This window comes from Drosophila teissieri, chromosome 2L, assembly GCF_016746235.2.
Source record: "Drosophila teissieri strain GT53w chromosome 2L, Prin_Dtei_1.1, whole genome shotgun sequence".
Classification (NCBI taxonomy): Eukaryota; Metazoa; Arthropoda; class Insecta; order Diptera; family Drosophilidae; genus Drosophila; species Drosophila teissieri.
This window is the reverse complement of record NC_053029.1, coordinates 22,178,051-22,198,156: the sequence shown is the minus strand read 5'-3', so window position 1 is coordinate 22,198,156 and position 20,106 is coordinate 22,178,051. Positions and strand designations below refer to the sequence as shown.

The following is a 20,106-nucleotide window of genomic DNA, read 5'->3' as shown; positions in this document are numbered from 1 at the left end:
GACGCCCGGTCCACGAGCACCCACACCAGTCAACCTCTTCGCGTCTCAGTCCTGCCCAAGTAGGTCCGCCTCTGAAGTATTGCCCGGACCGGGTCGAGGATCCTGGGCTGGCGCTGTTTTGCTGACTAATTGTGCGACTGGGATACGTTTCGCTTTTTGAACCACCTCCTTCGGCATCGTAAAAAATGAACTTTTAACTTTTTGTCTTGTGTTCTTTCTTTCCTGCTCTATTTCTTTTTGCCGCCCTTCTGCGATTCTTCCTGCTCCAAAAGCTGATGGCGCACAACACCACAGTTCAGCTGGGTGGCACCGCCTTTCTGGTCTGCAAGGTCTCCGGTGTGGACAGAGTGGGTGTAAATTGGGTTTGTTTTTGTCTTTCTAATTGTACCTCGTCGAACCACGATGTCGGCAACGACAATGACATTTCTTTGTTCTGTTCTGTTCGGTTCTGTTCGGTTCTGTTCGGTTCTGTTCGGTTCTGTTCTATTCAATGTGCACGCCCTGTTCCTCAGCTTGCCCAAATCACAATACCCCATCCTGAATTGTCCTGTGTCACATACCCCACGTCCCACATCTAAGCCCGAAACCCCAAGTCCCCTGCCCGTAATCCCCTCCCGCATGCCTTGCATGAAAAAGCGCTTTGTTTAGTGGCAGCAAAATTGAATTCCATCCGAGCCCAGCGCATGAAGATGGCCAGGATATGCTGCGAGCACAGCTGCTTCTGCAATTCTATGTGCATATCGTATTTGAGATATTTTGCACCATTTCCCATTTTCCCCATTTGCGTTTTCGTTTTCATTTCCATTTCATTCTTCTGTCTAATTATATGGCATTTTCATTCGCCTCTTTGCTGAAAGCGGCACGCAAAATTCTAATTTGTTAAGCAGTCAAGCACAAACAACAGCAAAGCAAGAGCTTAGTTTGTAGTTGAAAGCAAACGTTTGGTAGGATGACAATTTCAGTACACAATGTTTGACATTTGGTTTGGTTAAAAACCAAGTACCTCGTATACTGGGCTGGGAATATTCTGAAATATTAATTTGTTAGACCGCGAAAACGTTTGTTTCAATTTAACCAGCATTAATTACGGCTCCTTTTATACACTTCATGCGGATGTATTGATTTTAATCAGACATGCAGCTTCGAAACACATAGACGCAGCGCAGCTTTGTTTCCAAATGTTGCCGCGCCCACTCTAACGCCCACAAGCCGACCAAAACTATTGAAAAAAGGTTTTAATACTTTGTCTTTTTTTTATATATTTTGTAAATTTTTATTGATTTGCCGAAGATCTTGTTGCCACGCCCACATAACTGTAATGCCCAAAGTTTGGAAAAATGTTGTGATACACGCCCAAATTTTTAGTTTCCTATTTCATTCTATTACTTTTTTCCCAATTTCCACAGATATTCCAAAAAAATGTTGAAATTTCTGGTTCGGGTTTAATTCTTTTAAGCATTTTCTGGAATTGCCCGTTATGAATTGAGTGTGCACCTGCCAGGAACATTAAAAATAGCTTATCCACTTGTAAACCAATCTCGTAATTTAAGCCAAACAACCCTCCCCCCAGACTACCCACAGCCCCGCGAAAGGACAACGCGGCGCGGACATTGGTGGGGTGATGGTGGTTGCACCGTGGGGCTTTTGAGTATTTTTTAATTACTTTTCGAGTAATATTCGCATGTTTCGCTAATTGCATGTGCTGATCTGTCTGTGCTGCCTACTTGTAGTGCTATTAATTATCCGTGTGTGTAGTACTCGATTACCAATTAGTCCGGTCGTTAATGACGCGCCCGCTCGGGCTTTCGTCAACAGAACCAAATATCTTGGATCCGCCGCCGGGACTGGCACATCCTGTCGTCTGGGGCCCAGCTCTACACGAACGATGAGCGCTTCGCCATACTGCACACGCCCGGCTCCAACATGTGGACTTTGCAGATAAAGTTTGTGCAGCGCCGGGATCACGGCATGTACGAGTGCCAGGTAAGTGGGAATGGGAACGAGAATGGGCGTGGGCGTGGGCGTGGGAGTGGGAGTGCGCGTGCGGGAGGACGTGGGAGTCGTATTGGGCGGCCGGGAATGATGGCTCCATATTTTATGCATGAGGCGCAGTTGAAATATACTAAAGTCCATTTGCATATGCTCTCGTTTCGCGTCCCTGCGTTTCCCTGCACGAGAACGTTGAGTTGAGGTTTTCGAGCTTTAGCTTTTCCCTGATTTTACGTCACGTCGATTTGTTCTTTTGCGCATGATTTAATTGTAAAATGGAAATGAAGTTGTGTATGCAAAGGTTCGATTTAAGGCCACTGCTCGCAGCCTTCTGCTCTGAACAGGTTCTCTTTAGCAGGGAAACTTCCAACGTGAATGTCAATCCGTATTCGAGTCCGATTAGGAGAGGGATTGGGATAGTGCCGTTGACATTGACGAGTCCGTCAGCGCATGTGAACGTCAGCCGACAGTCTGCGACGAATTTGGCCAGAAAACGAGTCCTGATGACCCGGACCCCGACACATGCGGGCCCCTGCAAGAAGCAAGGACTTCCATCTCACGAAGTAATTTACAAGTAAGCCCGAAAGTCATGAGAATGCAAATAGGGAAGGTGCGGAGTCGTGCGGGGGTCGGGCAGGAAGAAAAACAGCTTAGAGGGAGACTCGGGAATGGGGAGACAACTAACTGAAAAGCAACAAAGTTAGACACTGCTGAAATGGACACTTGACAGCAACTCTGTTTGTGCAGCAGCACAAGTGCCATTCGCCCTGCTTTGACTGGATGGATGAGAGGCAAAGGAAGCGTGGTGCAATTTCAGAAACGTAGCTTCAATTTCAAAATTGTTTGCATGCAATTTCAATATGAGAAGCCGCATGCCAGAACAAACCAGTCAGTCACCGAGTCAGGCTCAGAGTCAGTGGGTCGGGCGATGTCCCCTCCGGACTCCTGTCTTCGGACAACGGACTGAGGACCTCGGAATACGGAATACAGAATATGGACTATGAAGCTGAGCAGCAAACGAGAGCTGCATGCAAATATGCCGAAATGGTTATTTTCCTACTCCATTGCGGCAGCGGATCCGGAGAATCTGCAGTTGAAATCGCTGCCTGCCGGATATTTTTGAGAAGAGCTCCGAGCTGGGACGTGTAGAAAGCGTTCCACTTATATAGAATCCGTCCGTTTTGTTTCATTTTTGCTTGCCAAATTGAAATTGTTTGATTTGCATTTCAATGAGTGCAACATTTCTTGCACTCGGAACGATTTTTCGGAACTAGCTGGGAAAAAAGTAATTCTTGCTCGCAGTTTGCTGAAGCATTAAGTTTCAAGTTGATTACGAATACCAATTGCACTCAATGGCCACACTTGCTCTTTCCACTCCACTCCCGTCTCTTCCATTCATTGCTTTCCCGGACCATCCACCATAATATCAAACACCAACACACAGGTCTCGACACCGACAGGCATCATTTCCCACTTTGTGAATCTTCAAGTGGTTGTTCCAGAGGCATTCATACTGGGCTCCGGCGAGCTGCATGTCGACATGGGCTCAACAATTAATTTAGTTTGCATTATTGAAAAGGTAAGTCGAGAAGTGAGTTGAAAAGTCCGTACTCCGGTCACCCCATCAATTTTGTGCCACAGAGTCCTACACCACCGCAGTACGTGTACTGGCAAAAGAACGATCGTCTGATCAACTACGTCGACTCCCGTCGGGACATAACCATTGAGACGACCCCGGGACCACGCACTCAGAGCCGTCTGATCATCCGGGAACCGCAGATCACGGACTCCGGCAACTACACCTGCTCGGCCAGCAACACGGAGCCGGCGAGCATCTACGTCTTCGTGTCGAAAGGTATGCTGTATTTGTTAAATGATGAAAGGCGAGTTTTCTACGAAGTGTCAGTAGGGCAGCATTCCCATTGTCGGCTTAACAAAACAAATATCTACTACGAGTATTTTGCTCAATAATCAAATAATTTACCTATGATGCCATCTGGATTGATCTTTATGATTTTTATTTGAGGAAAATTTTAAAAGGAGAAAAGGAAATGACAATATTATTTCTTGCTTTGTGTATAAGAATAGAGAAAGCACAAGTCGACTTCCTCGAATCCCTAATACCCGTTTTAGCCATTAATTGCTTCTACAGGATTTTTCAATTTGTGGGCTTTAAAGTGGGCTCGACAAAATATATATAATCTCCGTCTGTCAATCCGTCTGACCATCCGATCAATTTGTTAGTGATTTTATTTTTAAATTGTACAAACTTTGTATTTGAAAAAAATAAAATGTCATTTTCCCCGTTGGTAATGTTAGTAATATACATTTAAGGACCATAACAAAATATTTAGATATTTTAAGGAGATTTTTAGTTTTAATGATATTTAGTTTTAGTCAATGCAGATGTTTTTTTCTTCTATATATACAATTAGCCCTTGGCACTTCCGAACCTCGTCAAACTGCGTTCCTTGTAGTTTTAGCATTTAAATACACATCGCACGCCTTTTGATAATAACGATAACCCGTGTAAATGAAAGTATGCAAATAGCGCAAGCTTCGGCTTATTAAAATGAAAATACGAAATGCGGCGAGCGGGCAAATTGGAAATGCGGAGCACGGGTGCTGGTGCACATAATTGCATTTGCCTGTCTGCCGCCTAGCGAATTCGGGCTCTAATTCAAATTCCAATTTTCCCCACTGCCACCTGCAGGCGACAATATGGCGGCAATCTCGCGTCGGAAGACCTCCTCAGCCGATCGCCTGACGCACATATTTAGGTCGATGCTGGCGCCCTGTCTTCTGCTGAACACGGTTGTTGTGAGGTGAGTGGTCCAAGCTGATATCTAATATGCAGTGATGCGAAAGTCCTAACCTCCGACCCGCATTAGACATATCTTTCTGACCTAAGCGGACCTTCTGTGCGGCCAAGGCGAACGGAAGGAGGGCGACAAGGAAATCCTATTTAAGCTATTTCAGTGTTAGAACTATGGCTGCCGAAACAGAGTTAATAACTGAATAACCCAGTCTAGGATAATTGCTAAGCTAAGCTCAGTAAGAGATGCGCACTCAAGTGTAAAGATCATGTTAAACCAATCGTCGCTGTGCATACACTTGCGAGTGTACTTAACTTGTTTGTGTGCCAGACAGTTACCCGTACATCTAGACCAGTTTGGATAAGAATTGGCTATGTTAATAACCTTGTTCCCGTTGATTTTGTACAGTATGTTTAAGGTTTTCAGAGTATGTAAGTTTCTTTTATGAATACCGCTCGGTTAAATTTCCTCAAGCTCCTGGGTTACCGTCATCGATGTTACGTATATGTGTAGTGCAATTTTACTTGTTCGGTGAGCTAAAAGCAAAAACTTATTTTATATGCCTTTGTTTAGTCAAGATCAATGCTTTGCAACCCAAAAATTTGTACTGTGAGCGGAAATTGCATAAGTAGCCAATTTAAGTCCATTTGATGAAGTGTATACATATATGTATGTTTGAACAAAAACGCATTGAAACGATATTATAACTGTTACTAATGGCTAATTAAAAACTAAGCAAAAAAGCAGCGGGCACGTCCAACACAAAAGACGGCATTAACAACCGGGGCGATATTATTGTTAACGAGCATAAAAACGAGACCATCAACTCCTATTAATTAATTATGTTATTAAGTTTGTATATACATTTTATTGCACTCACAAGAGCACTACAGAGTGTGCCGGAAAATGTATTTAAATTGTGTAAATAAAAAGGAAATCATACAGCTCCAACCACAACCCATACAGCTGACTGAAAATGTGCAATATTACCCATATTACCAATATTACCCATACAGCCCAGGGCCCGTGGACAGAATAGGGAAGGCGAGCTGTAGGGAAATGAGGTGTACGAGTATGCGGACACTTAATGGGCTTTGAAACTGTCAAAATCAAGCTGTAATTAATTGCAAAAGCACAAAAGAGAGAGTCGAGCGGGCTGGGGCAAAACCCTAGCCATAATGTGGAACAATGGATAGTTTAAATTCGTCACTCTGCCAAATCGGAAAATTGAAAATAATTACTTAGCAAGCAGATATCTAGCATGGTAATATAATTAAATTCTCTACATCGTACGCGACCTCTAACCTGGCACTGGCCGGGAACAATGTGCCGAAGTATCTTATGGAAGCGCTTGTGCCCCGCCTGTGCCGCCGCCCTGAGACACCTCAACCATGAAACAAAAATCTACGTAAAATATTATGTACAACTTCTCGACTGTTTAATAAACTTAGGCTGGCTCCATATCGGCTGCAGGCTGCACTTACGATAGAATACAATATAGAGGATCCGCTCCAGTTCAAATTGATGTGTTGTCAGACCTAGCCAGCCTAGTAACTGTCATTCGTTCAGTGTCGGTACGTAATTTACAAACAAAGAAACATACAAAGAAACAAGCAAACAAACTGTAAGAGACACCATTTGAAGTTTGAAAACATTCATTAGAGCAAACCCACAGCAAACCTTAAATCGTAGCTTAATCATTAATAACCTATGGATAAAACAAAAATACTAAGCGATGTCACACCCTCTTTGATGTGTCTGTATGTGTATGCGTATGCCCAAGGCCCGTTGGACAATTTAAAGGTTAAAGTTATTCAATTCCATTGAAATATAATGAATTACACGAAAGATTTAGTTGATTTTTACTGTTAAGCATTTCCACTGTAAATATTTTGTACTTACATATGTATATCGAATGGCCGGTAATGGGCCTTCGTCAAAAAATGAAAATCACAAGCGAAAACAGAGAAAAATGGTGATAGGTTATTGTACTCTTTGTGTGGAAACAGCAGAAACTAAACAAAAGCCCATATAGGATCATCAAATTGTTTTCAATGTAAGTGCTCGAGCAAATAACTGTAAAATTTCAACTTGCAACAATTTGAAGAATATGAATTTAATAATAGTACAGATATGAATAAATCCACATAAATCCAGACCTACATTGTGCTTGCACGCACATATACAAAGAAAGTGGGCGACAAAAATTCCAAAGCAGCAATGCGTGTATAACAATACGAAAGCATTGAAATAAATCAAGTGATTATCATTGAAAAATAAATGTAATTTAAATAATAACTATGCAAGCCACTTCTCATTTATCACTTTTGTGATAAGGGCTTGGAAAAGGGTTTTCGGTAAGTTATCCAACAGGGGGCCATAACCAATCAATCAGCAAACTTCCCTACAAATGCCGAAACGATGACCATTGTGAGGACTGCTCTTCAACACGCCATAATTGGACTCCATTGTTGACGCAACACACACTGCAGATTGCTTATTTGACGAAGTTGCCATCTTTTTGGGGCGGTGCGCCAATTATTTTTTGGACGTTTTACTCAAGACCGGCAGTTTACTTTCCGTCAACATTTTATTCAGAGTTCATTTCGCAGCGAACATGTTGCACTTTGGCACCCGCCAAAACCCGTGCCACGAAGTTTCCCAAAGTTTGCCGAGTGTGTTTGTGAAATCAAATGCATTGAACGCTGCCGTCAGTCCCGAGGAGCAAACTTTTGTGGCCACCAAAGTTTTTGGCAAATCAAATGAACCCCTGGTAAATTTGCCTTGCACAAGTGCCAACGCGGACCAGGGTCAATGGGTGGAGGCTCAAAAGTAAAACATTGAACTGCAAAAGTAATGGAGACTTTCAACAAGAAATTATAGTGTACACACACCGAGAAAGTCCTGCCAAGCCACTTCAAGTGGGGTTGAACCAGGACCGCAAACTCAACGGCGCATTTCTTCAGTGGAGCAGCCAAATGGGCGAAATTGGCTGTTGACAGCTCCGGTTTGAGTGTGTCTAAAGACTTCGACGTTTGGGAGATTGAAAACTTTGGCATTTTTATTTTCGATTTGCCGTTTTGATTAAAAAGTTTAGCATGAAAGTCTTAGTCTCGAACCCTCCCAATATGGAAGTCTAATTTCAGCGCCAGTCTGCTGCCTTCGATGAACAGAAATTCTGCGAACGCCAGCACCCATATGTGCTATACATAACACATGCAGCCACACTGTGACAACTGAAATTCAGGCTTTTGGTCGCCTGTTTGCTTAAAAGCTCAGGACTCAACATCAATATATGGCTAAGTGAAAAAATATTAAATAATCGAATTTTACGATGCATTAAGTTTGATAGCTGACAGGATAAACGGAACCACATTTACCGACACCACAACTCTCGTATTCAGCTCTTTCGAATCCACCATTAAATCGCTTACCTTTTTATTTATTGGCAACAACGATTTTTTAGTTTTACGACTAGATAATACCACTATTATTTCCACTCCATACTGTCTATGCGCTTGAAACTCCCGTCCAAACTTTAATTATTGATTTAATTTTTATACCCTTTACTCTTAGAGTAAAAGCAAAGACATTATATTAATATTATAATATAATAACGCTGAGATCTCAGGTACTACAAAAGCTAGAAAGTTGAGATTAAGCATACAGACTCCAGAGACATAGACGCAGCGCAAGTTGGTTTGGTTTTTCATGTTGCCACGCCCACTCTAACGCCCACACCGTAAACCGCAAAATGTTTTGATATTTTAAAAATTTTTGTAATAGTCTTGTAAAGTTCTATCGATTTACAAACAATTTTTTTGCCAAGCCCATACTTTTGAAAATGTTTTGATATTTTTCCATTTTTTTATTAGTCTTGTAAATTTCTATCGATTTGCCAAAAAAAATTTTTCTACGCCCACCCTAACGTCCACAAATCGCCCAAAAACTGTTAGTGCTGAAATTTCTTCTTCGCACTTCCACCAGCTGAGTAACGGGTATCAGATAGTCGGGGAACTGGACTATAGCATTCTCTCTAGTTTTTATTAGATATTTTATTAACATTACAAATCATATAGAAATATTTATTTGAAAATGAGAATCGTACATATATTGGAGGCACTGAACTATAGCGTTCCTTCATGTTTTTTAATTCATTAGGGAGAAATAACAACTTGGAAAATGTAAAGCCACATTAATCACAGTTGAAAGGACTAAAGTGCACAGAATAAATTTGCAAATACTTGCAATAACTGTAATCAACACACTTGCCAATCCCACGTGGCTAGAGCAAACAGCAACATAGCGAACAGAGCGAAAAACAATCATTCAAATTGCGCATACGCTCCATGGTCACAAGGTGTAAGCTGGTGAGCGCGTACTCTACTTTTTGAGCGGCGGCAGTAAGTCATCGTGTTTACTGCTGATGTTAGAAATTATTGTGCATTTCTGTAAATCAGTGCACACATGCATCACATGCTACTCGCGCTGCGCTCCGTGTTTTCCCTACCACTTTTAATTGATTGGAAAATACGGGACTAAAACCCATGCAGCTCAGCTCCGTTCAGCTACCCAAAAGCCCGCCCGTGGATTTGACCTTGTACCTCTCTTTCTACATTTTTATCAATATTTGCCTTTTGAACTTCGAGTTGTTTTAAATCCATGGTTGCCCCGCCCGTGCCCACGGCAATTGTTTAAAAGCTTTTTCAATAAGGTTGGCCACATTGTGGCGAAAGTTTTGCAGGCAGAAAAATGCGCATATCTCGTGTTTAGCACTTCATATTTATTACCTGTCGAGTGCACTCAAATCACTTGCAGCCGTTGTTGGGTCATCGGGAAGGGCATCGGTTAGGGGCGTGGATGGGCGTGTAGGGGCTGAGCCGGAGTGTCTCACTCGGGCAGCAGTTGGCCAGCAAAAGTTTAGCCCTCCACTGTTTTGATAAGCATAATTGATGATGCAACCGTGCACAGCATTGAGGAAATAAAAAGTGGTAACAGCAGCAGAAACGATGTCGAGAGCAGGAACGGGAACGAGAGCCGGGTAGCTTTGGGAGTAGGGTGGGCATGTGGCGTCAGCCCCCTCATAAAGTAAAGCCAAAAACCATATACAAGCTGACTATCCCAGTAGCAAAAGAAATATTTTTTCACATATTTTATTGCACATTTGAGTATTGAGAGCAAGTGCTGAAAAAAGTTATCATCATCGGGATTTGCTAAAAGTGCATCATCACGTCTATGCCGTAATTCATTAGGACGCATATACTCTTTCTCAGCCCTTTTGTGTCCCTGTTGTTTACGACTGATCGGCAAGAGTCGGTCCAAAATGGCAAGAGTGGAATAATTAATGAGTTGGAGCAAACAAAGCTTTTAAACAGAGAAATTTGCTAGCATTTACTTGCAGAGTTTTTCGGCTATCAGATACTCGTGACTCAGCTAGTGGAAGTGCGAACGAGAAATTTCCTCTTTTTTCTGACATATCTATAGAATTTGGGAAAAAACATAATAATAAGTTCCCCGACTATCTAATACTCGTTACTCAGCTAGTGGAAGTGCACTGAAAGTCTTTGGCGGCTTGTGGGCGTTAGAGTGGGCGTGACAAAAAGTTGTTTGGCAAATTAAGAAGAATTTACAAGACTAACAAAAATGTGTTTAAATATTAAAACATTTTTACAACAGTGGGCGTTAGGGTAGGCGTGGCAGCATCAGTGAACAAAATTGCGCTGCGACTCGGCCAGATCGACACTAGAGTTGGACGCCAAAGAGTCGCCTAATTTCCCTCGCTCTGGTTTTATCCAGGTAATGTTATGCAGACAGTCGCATAAATATCAATGTAAAAATGAACTGGCTTAACGGAAATCGTTACTTCTCAATAAACGGGATATTGAAGTGGCATCGGATGCCCCACACTCACAGCTATCTGGCAACAGCCATGATACACTGGAACACGCGGTTCGACTTATAAGAATTTCCAAGGTGGAACTATAGAAGGAATACAATGAGGTTGGATGCTGTCGAACGAAATGTCATGTTATATCAGATGGTGCGGGAATGTCATTTTGAATGACCTTGGCTGGCTATTTGTGCGTTTACAGCAGAATCGCACCAAATAAAACCGTCTTAATGGATCCGCCTAAGTCCGTCCATCCCATTTCCAGTCATTGAACTCGACCGTCCTTCCTTCGCCTTATTATATGCGATTTCCTCTAGCCTCGACTGCCTTACAGGAACGTGCATGTTATGCCAACAAGCTGTCATAATTCAACCACTCCGCCAGGAAGCCTTCGACATTCTGCACTTATAATTTGTTGCAGGGCATATAAACAAAAGGCTCATGTCGGGCTTCTGGGCTTCTGTAGGGTGGGCTCCTTATTTGAGCTTCATTCAGGATCGGAGCCTGTACTGGACTAAGGAGTCCGTCTGGGCTGCTGGACGATTTTTCGGAATGCCTGCGTGCTACTTTCATAAATACTTTGCCACATGCAAGGGGTTGCTTAAGGTTCTCATACGTAATCAAATATGTAAAAACCCCAACTTCCAGCAGGCCGTGTGGATGCATACGTACTGATAAACGTTGGTACCGTGGCGTTTTGAATTTCCGCTTCCGGTTATTTTAATATTAAAAGCGAAGGCATTTGTGCTGCGCTCAGCACGACACGAAAAGCCTGAAACCATAGCAGCAGCTGACGGAGTTGGCCGAAAATGTGGGTGTGGCCGGAATAAAACAAATGCTTATGCTAGCAAAGCGACAGAGTATTATGAAAAAGTATTAAGACTCAGGCGGTTTTCTTTCGCTTTCGCACGTGCATATAAATTAATAGCCCGCTGGCCGTTTGTGTTTCATTTTCGCATTCGCATAAAATATTTTACCACGTTATCAACTTCATCTTCATTTTTTCTCAGCTCTCATGTCCAGTTCAGCAGATTCGATCTGATCGCTCCAGTACTAAGTGCTCCTGTACTTTGCCTGACTCCACTTTGGGTTTGCATTAATTGACAGAGTGAGCTTTCCTTTTATGTTTCACGGAAAAATTCACTTTGCCGTGATTTCCGGAACGAAGTTTAACAAAGTAAAGTTAAACAGGGTGGTTAGGTCAGTAGTTAGCGTTGAACAGCAACAGCACTTCAACATACCGCCAAAGGACCAAAGTACTTTAAATGTATTCCCGATCTCCCAACGTCGCACCACGGACAACGATTTATGGTCGATGGCGTCACTTCCCCGCCCCAATTTAAGCTAGTAGAGCCCCACTCAGTGCATTTGCACTGCTCAGTCGTATGTGGCGCGTTGCTGAGGTGTTAAATTTGCTATTTGCATAATTGATAAAGCCGATGGACAGGGTCGGGAGTTGTCCGGGACGTCTAGGCTGGGCCCAAGTGCTTAGCATGCTGCTTTCTGGCTTCTGACCTATGTCGGATGTCCGCATGTCATTCCCAATGCTCTGGCTCGAGCTGCGTTAGTCCCTCGCTTCCGATCTCTTGCCGCATACTTTAAGTTTGAGCCATTATAGGCCACTACTTCCGCTCAACCTGAGGACGTCAGCGAGTTCATTTCAACTTTTTCGTCTCGAGCTTCAGACTTGGCATGCGAAGAGTTCATAAATTTTCACGTAGCAACTGCCGCAATTCAAAGAGTGCACTGATTCCTGGACACTGAGGGGTTAGCTTTTACTTTTGATTTAGTGTTGACTTAGTTTGAAGTGCGATAGCTGGGTTTCTTCTGTTTGCGCTACCGTGAGGAGAAACACCGATAGAAGGTGGTGGTAGAAAGTTGTCATTATTATTAAAAACTAATAATAAATTGTGGTATAAAACATATCGAAGTAAGGGCCGCCTACAACGAGGGGAAGAGCTTGTGTCATCTATTTTACAGTACATTGCAAACCTTCTGAGAACGCTATAGTCGAGTTCCCTGACTATCTGATACCTGTTACTCAGCTAGTGGATCCTGATCAAGAATATATATACTTTATATGGTCGGAAACTCTTCCTTTGCCTGTTACATACTTTTTAGCGTATCTAGTATACCCCTTTACTCTTCGAAACTCGAAGTTCGAGTTATGCGTACAACAAAGGAAAAAATCCTGAAGTAAGCATAGTATACGAGGGTCGTTTGATAAGTCCGTGACTTTTTGAATAAAATATATTTTTTTCGTCAAAGAAGCGTTTTATTTCTCAACATAATCTCCTTTTAGCTCTATACATTTAGTCCAGCGTTTTTCCAATTTTTTTATTCCTTCCAAATAATAGGTTTTCTCAAGGCCCTCAAAATAGTCGTTTGTTTCTGTGATGACCTCTTCATTTGACCCGAATCTCTTACCGCCGAGCCATTTCTTCATGTTTGGAAACAAAAAATAGTCACAGGGGGCTAAATCTGGAGAATATGCTGGATGGGGTAGCAGTTCGTAGCCCAATTTATGAAATTTTGCCATGCTGACTACACACGTGTGCACCCGTGCATTGTCCTGATGGAACAGCACTTTTTTTTTCGCCAAATGCGGTCGTTTCTGCTTCAAATCAATATCGAATCTGTCCAAAAGCTCTGAATAATATTCGCCGGTGATCGTTTTACCCTTTTCAAGGTAATCGATGTGAATGATACCTTGTGCATCCCAAAAAACTGTGGCCATGACCTTGTTGGCCGACAGACCCACCTTGGCCTTCTTTGGTGCACGTTCACCCGGAGAAACCCACTGTCTTGATTGTTCTTTGGTCTCTGGTGTGGTGTGGTGGATCCATGTTTCGTCTACGGTAACGAAACGGCGCAAAAATTCGTTTGGATTGCGGTTGAACATCGCCAAACACTCCTTTGAAATGGTCACACGGTTGCGCTTATGGTCGTGTGTGAGCAATCGCGGCACCCATCGCGCGGAAAGCTTTTTCATGTCCAAATATTCATGTAAAATGTGATGTACCCGTTCAGTTGAGATGCCTACAGCCTCAGCTACCTCACGCACTTTCATTCTCCGATCATCCAATATCATTCCATGGATTTTGTCGACGATTTCTGGCATGACGACCTCTTTTGGGCGACCTGAACGTTCGGCATCACTTGTACTGGTACGACCACAACGGAACTCAGTAAACCATTTCTTAACCATTGAAATTGATGGTGCAGAGTCCCATAATATTTATCAAGTCTTTCCTTGGTTTCGGTGATGGATTTTTTACGCAAAAAATAATGCTTAATTAGCACACGAAATTCACTTTTTTCCATTTTCGTTAAAATTCACGAGATCGTCTGCTTTCAATGCCTATAAAACGCAAACCAAAAAACGCAGCTTTCTCAAAATTTTACAGTCAGCTGTTAATCGATAACTGCTGACAGGAGCAGTGTTGTATTTAGAGCAGGTGCGCGGCAAATACAAAAAGTCACGGACTTATCAAACGACCCTCGTAGATAATAATTAAAACAACATAAAATGGTCAAGTGCAGCGACTATTAGATACCCCTTACTCAGCTGATCGAAGTGAGAGATTGAGACGGCTTGCAACTTTTGAGTAACTTATAATAGGTCAGGTCTAAAGTCAGATTTTAGGCATAATCATCACTAGGTTATGTATCCCTTATCCCAGTTTTCTGGCTCTTATTTTCCACTAGAACGCATACAAATCACACATAACGGTCACGTCCACACTTTTCAAAATTTTTTCGATTTTCAATCATTTTTTTTTTTGTTTTAGCAATTTCTGTCGATATTAAATATTTAATTCCCAATTATGCTCTAAAAAGGCTGAAATTTCTCGTTAGCACTCCCACAATCACTTCCACAATCAAATACTGACAGTCGAGGAATTCGAGAATTGCGTTCTCTATTGTTTGTTAGTAGTCAGTGCTTAAATATTTTAATCAGTGCACTAAATACCACTTACTCCGCTGATGAATGTACGGGAGGGATGGAGATGTGCAAGCAGCAAATCGATTGATTAGGTGACAGCATCTAAAATTGGGAGCTTTTATTAAATACAACATTTAAAGAGAATAGGATATATAATTGTTATACATATGTTTAATGAACTTGTCAAGATATCATCTGCCACTTGCAACTTAAGTTTCTGGTGAGCTTATCTTAAGTTAAGGACGTGGGACGTGAGAAACAAGTAAAGTTGCTCTAATTGACCAATTAACTTGGTCACCACTTCGGACAGTAAAGAGAATTGAAAGCCAAAGAAAAGCCGACAATAAAATTCCCATTTAAATTTCCAGTAGAAAGAAAAAGCATGGCTTGTGAATTGGGTAAAAAAAAAACGATCCCCAAAGTCTCGTCAATACAATTCATCTTGACTTGTTTGAGTTATATTTAAGGACTTAGGTGCAAGACATGACTAACTAATATTGTCTCGGTATTTATATAAAAACTAGATGAGACCATTCCCAGTAATGAAACATTACATTGGTTTCCTTTAAATTGGCACCCATTTTCGCACAAATATTCCTGGAAAATGCTTCATATCCTGGGGGATGCACATTCGTCAGAGCGTCTCGGCAGAAAATAAACTTCACACAACGCATCACGTCCCCAAGCTCCCGAAAAAAGAGAAATTACGCTGACGGGCTAAATGTATGCAATAAAATTTTTCACACACGCCCTCGGCATTGGGGGCACCGTGGCGACGTCTATGGCTAGTGTAATAAATGGCAGTCAGCGGGTGGTAAACGGCGCTTGTGGGCCTACTGGCTCGGGGCACGTTTATTAATCCGGAGTCGAGGTTGGGGTGCTAACGACTACGGCTACGACTAAATCGGCGTGGAAGATGTCCGCTTTGGGGAGGATACAGTGACCAGACTCATGGACATCGAGGGGAAGAAAATAATTTGCAGCTCATACTTCGTGCTAGACACATCGAACGCTCATCCGGGCTCTTGTTCCCGGTAGGTGCACTGCTTATTCTTAGTCAAAGCTGGCACAGAAAAATTTAATTTGCCACTGATTGATTACGAGCGATTTAGTGAAATATTCCCGGGGCCGGCGACGGGGAAAATCGCAATTCTAACGAACGAAGTCGCGAGGCGATGAAATGGCTGGAAACTCTTTTGCTTTCCTGCTTCTCGGTTGACTTTTGATGTTCATTGGGGAAAGACGTTTTTCGGACTGGGAGGGTCGAGAAAAATGTATTTTCTTAATCTACACATCGAGTATGCGTAGAATATCGTACAAGCGTACAAAATAAAACGGACATTTTTAAACCCACACATTTAAGCTTTAAGTAAATAAAATGCTTGGAATTCATTCCAGCTTTTCGATGCGCCTTTCGTTCGGCAGCCTCAGTGTTAATTTATTGTTTCGGGAGTAAAATCATCTATAAGCATTTATATCTAATACTTTGCCAAGTCCTTGGCCCTGCAAAAATGTATTTTATTCCCCGCAGCCAGTCCTTCGGGCTTCGTTTTTCATTTGGTCCAACTTTTTATTTTTTACAGCCGAGATAAAAAATTAGCTTGCATATCTTTATGCGCCCAAATAAAAGCCAGAGATGGGAATAGAAAAAGTTTTGGATTTGCTATTCTTGGCAGAACTCCTATTTCCAATGATTTCTAGCCATTATTAAAAAATGCTTGGCCGAGGCCATGTTGGAATAATTGAGCTTTTGCCAAGGCCCCAGCAGCATAGACATCCTGGCTAATGCCACATTATTTGTGCCTGACTTGACATTCAAGCTTGCCCGAATGGAAAGCAATATCTCAGTAAAAGTATATAAAACCAATAGTCAAATCCATGTATTTTGTCTCTGTGATTTCTAATTATATAGCTTCATTGGCCTGCGAATTAATCGAATATTCATATAACACTGCATACCAACACAGCATACCAAAGCTGGCTTGAAATGCGTTCCGTCTTGCCTTATCATCAGATATTATTTATGTCGCCTGTATTGCTCCTCTGAAACTCTTTTTCCTTTGAGCAGCAACCTTAATTGGAAATGAAAATGGAAAATTAATGTCCTTCCTGCCTCTTCAGTAAATAATTAATAGTGAAAACGGCTTGCCAATGTGCAGTTAAATTTACCTTCGGCCACCAACAGCACGACATAGAACGTCAGCTGCTGCGCTCTGTAAAGTGAAAGATGGAAAACGAATTGTATCCCTTTGTAGTTCGTGGATTCAGTATTCAAACATCCTGAACAGACCGAGATATACTGAAGTTGTGAGCAGTTTCCTGGGACTGCATTAGGACTAAGACCATTGAGCAAGCATTGATATGCCAAGGAGCTCAGAGACCATGGATGCGATATTTCAAGATCCGAAAAGCTGAATTGGATGGAACACATAACATAAAAAACACCTGCTGGTCCACATAATTTTCAAACCGTAAAATATGCACACAAAAATGCGACGCCAAAGAACAAAGGGAAGTCCGTAAGCTTTGCGGGAAAAGGCCTGCTTTGTGCCACTCACCGAAGGATGTGTAGTCAGCTTGCACACCATGCAGTCAGCCGATGGCACAGGAAACAAATAGAAATGAACTTGACGGAGCTGAAGCCTCGGGGCTCACAAATGGCTCGATAGTAGCTTGACGAATGCAAGTGAAATAAGTTGGGAAGGTGGTAATGCAAATCGATTGCCTACAATCTTGTAAACTGCGTTATATGCACAAACCAGCCCTAATTGGCCAGCAGACGGACGCATTACTCATACGCACCGACGCCAAATAAACTTTTCTTCTACTTGGTGCCCCGACAAAAGCACCGGACCCCCTTCGTATTTGCCTGGAGTCTGGATAACTAAATAAAAAGGAACATGAATGGATGACCAGTAGCTCAGTTCTTGGGAGAATGTAGAGGTCGTAGTCAGCATCAATCTGGGCAAACAAAGACCACCAGCACACATCTTCCATTCAAAGCCATACCCCTTGTGCAAATTCCTGGTGGGTGGAAGGGTGTTGAGGGCAGCCAATCAAGTACCTGTTTACACAAGCAAAGCTACATTTTAAAGCCACAACACGGCGGCGGTGGCATTGCCAGGCATTCTCCCGGGCCAAATGAAAGGAAGAACGAATACAAAAATTAAGCATGGTGCAGTACTACCTTTTAAAACCGTGCATATCACAGGTTGCTGGTATCAGTTGGCATTTATTTGCCACAGAACGAGGCGAAATGCAATAAACATGAATTCAAGCCCAGTTGCCATTAAACGAACCATGCATTTCCCTTTAGCCACAATCACTAGTTGGGCAGCTGCAAAGAATAGAGCAGGGTTGCTGAGTGCCAAGCTTTGTTGTCCATTTGCGTCAACAGTTCCATTCAACCTGCACACAGAGAGACAGAGGGACTGAGCGAAGAGTTTGCTATTTGCCAAGCAGTTTCAGATAGATACATAGATAAAATTGAACTGGGATTTGGGGATTGCGCAAAAGTAACTGAGCAAATTTCCGCAGATAGCTGAGCTCGGAGCGGCTGCTGCTGTGCTGCCCGAAGATTTGCGAGCAACCACACAAATTGAATGCTGATGCACGGAACCAGCGTCGGCGCGAAGGCCACCAAATGTTGGTTGATCCGGGGCGATGTGTGTTCCTCCTAAGTGGCCAGAGTGCGTTCATTTAAAAGCGTCATCTAGTCTGACATTGAAAAAAACGGAATCACATCTAACCACTGCTGTAGTTCAAAACGGCAAACCTGCGACACATTTGTTCCCAGGGCGGGACATCACGGTACATCAGGGAACGAGAAATGTCCACCTTTTCTGAAGTATCGGTAGAAATTGGGGAAAAAATAAATTTAAAACAAGAGAGAACGCTATAAACGAGTTCCCCGACTATCTGATACCCCTTACTCAGCTAGTGGAAGTGCGAAGGAGAAATTCCAACACTGACAGTTTTTTGTGGCTTGTGGGCGTTAAAGTGGGCGTAGCAAACAAATTTTTTTGGCAAATCGATAGAAATTTGCAAGACTAATATAAAAATTTTAAAACATTTTTCAGAAGTGTGGGTCAACAAACTTGCGCTGCGTCGATGTCTCTGGAGTCGGCATGCTTTATCTCAACTTTCTAGCTTTTATAGTTTCTGAGATCCCGACGTTCATACGGACAGACGGACGGACAGACGGACATGGCCAGATCGACTCGGCTACTGATTCTGATGAAGAATATATATACTTTATATGGTCGGAAACGCTTCCTTCTGTCTGTTACATACTTTTCAACGAATCTAGCATAGCCTTTTACTCTACGAGTAACTAGTATAATAAAACAAAAGTGAGTGCTATAGTCGAGTTCCCCGACTATCAGATGCCCGTTACTCAAAATGGAAATATAACAATAAATTTTTTTGGGCGGTTTGTGGGCGCTAGAGTGGGCGTAGCAGCATTTGAAAACAAACTCTCGCAGCTATGGACTTTCTATGTCTCTGGAATCTGCATGCTTAATCTCAACTTTCTAGATTTAAGAGTTCCTAAGATCTAGGCGGTTATACGTGCAGATGGGCAGACGGACAGACTGTTAAATATTTTTCGACGAATCTAGTTTACTCTACGAGTAACAAATATAATGGCAGCTATCAAAGAAAATTCTAAAGTTCGTCTAAAGTGGCCCAGTCTCCCCGACAATGCTTTAATTCGATTTTTCCGCTGCTGTGTTAAAGCGTATCTGTAACAATTTTTGTTTATTTTCACTTTTCGCATTATTCTATAAAAACCCATCCAAGCCAGGCCTGCATTTCGCACTGTGAAATTAAGCACGGACCGCAACTAATCCTATTTTAGTTTTATTGTTCACCATGGAACATGTTCCCATTTCGAATGCGATTTAATTTCATGTCAAACATAAGCTCTTTCCTTTCTTTTCGGCGATTTGTATGTATTGTTTGCCTCAAAATCGCACACGCACATCACTGTATGACAAATTATTTATTTTGGCGTTTAAGTTCTGCAGTTTTTAATGCTTTGCATTTCACTTTTATTTCGGTTTTGCGTTTGCCAATCGACGGCATTAGTGAAAAATCAATTGAGCGATGACAGCAATCAAAGCCGTAAGCCATGAAACCAAAACCGCACATCAGTTGTTCCCCTTGTTGGTTGTTGTTTTAGGTACTGTGTGTGTGTAGGTGGGTGTGTGCCACTGTGTGCCGGAGTGGGAGTCTGAGCTGGAGCTCTTGCTGGTGTGAGTGCCATGTGCGAGGCTGTTTGCGCTGGGACTTACATATATGGCCTTAGACAGGCTCGTTGAAAATAAGAATTTTATTAAATTTAGCACTTTTCCAATTTATTATTGGGGGATACATTGGATCCACTGCACCATTCCGTCTCTCTCAGCCCAGGTAAGATGGCAATGTCACCTAGGAGAGAGCAGCGCTCCACGTCTGCTTAGCAT

At 42.4% G+C, this 20,106-nt stretch overlaps 2 protein-coding genes across 4 annotated transcripts in view; one reads left to right on the top strand and one right to left on the bottom strand.

Moving 5' to 3' along the window:
• LOC122612722 (zwei Ig domain protein zig-8) overlaps positions 1–7,042 on the top strand; it is a 54,081-nt gene extending 47,039 nt beyond the window's left edge. For all 3 annotated transcript variants that reach the window (XM_043786532.1, XM_043786521.1, XM_043786510.1), the window contains 6 exons: positions 273–362; positions 1,816–1,983; positions 3,434–3,568; positions 3,631–3,844; positions 4,703–4,814; positions 4,881–7,042. In XM_043786532.1, the coding sequence (XP_043642467.1) occupies positions 273–362; positions 1,816–1,983; positions 3,434–3,568; positions 3,631–3,844; positions 4,703–4,814; positions 4,881–4,899 (738 nt within the window). In that variant the 3' untranslated portion in view covers positions 4,900–7,042. The remainder of the gene's footprint in view (positions 1–272; positions 363–1,815; positions 1,984–3,433; positions 3,569–3,630; positions 3,845–4,702; positions 4,815–4,880) is intronic.
• Positions 7,043–19,559: 12,517 nt separating this feature from the next.
• LOC122626490 lies at positions 19,560–19,837 on the bottom strand. Its single transcript, XM_043806766.1, has one exon. The coding sequence runs from the start codon at positions 19,790–19,792 to the stop codon at positions 19,640–19,642; it is 153 nt and encodes a 50-aa protein (XP_043662701.1). The 5' UTR covers positions 19,793–19,837; the 3' UTR covers positions 19,560–19,639.
• Between the last annotated feature and the right edge of the window lie 269 nt (positions 19,838–20,106).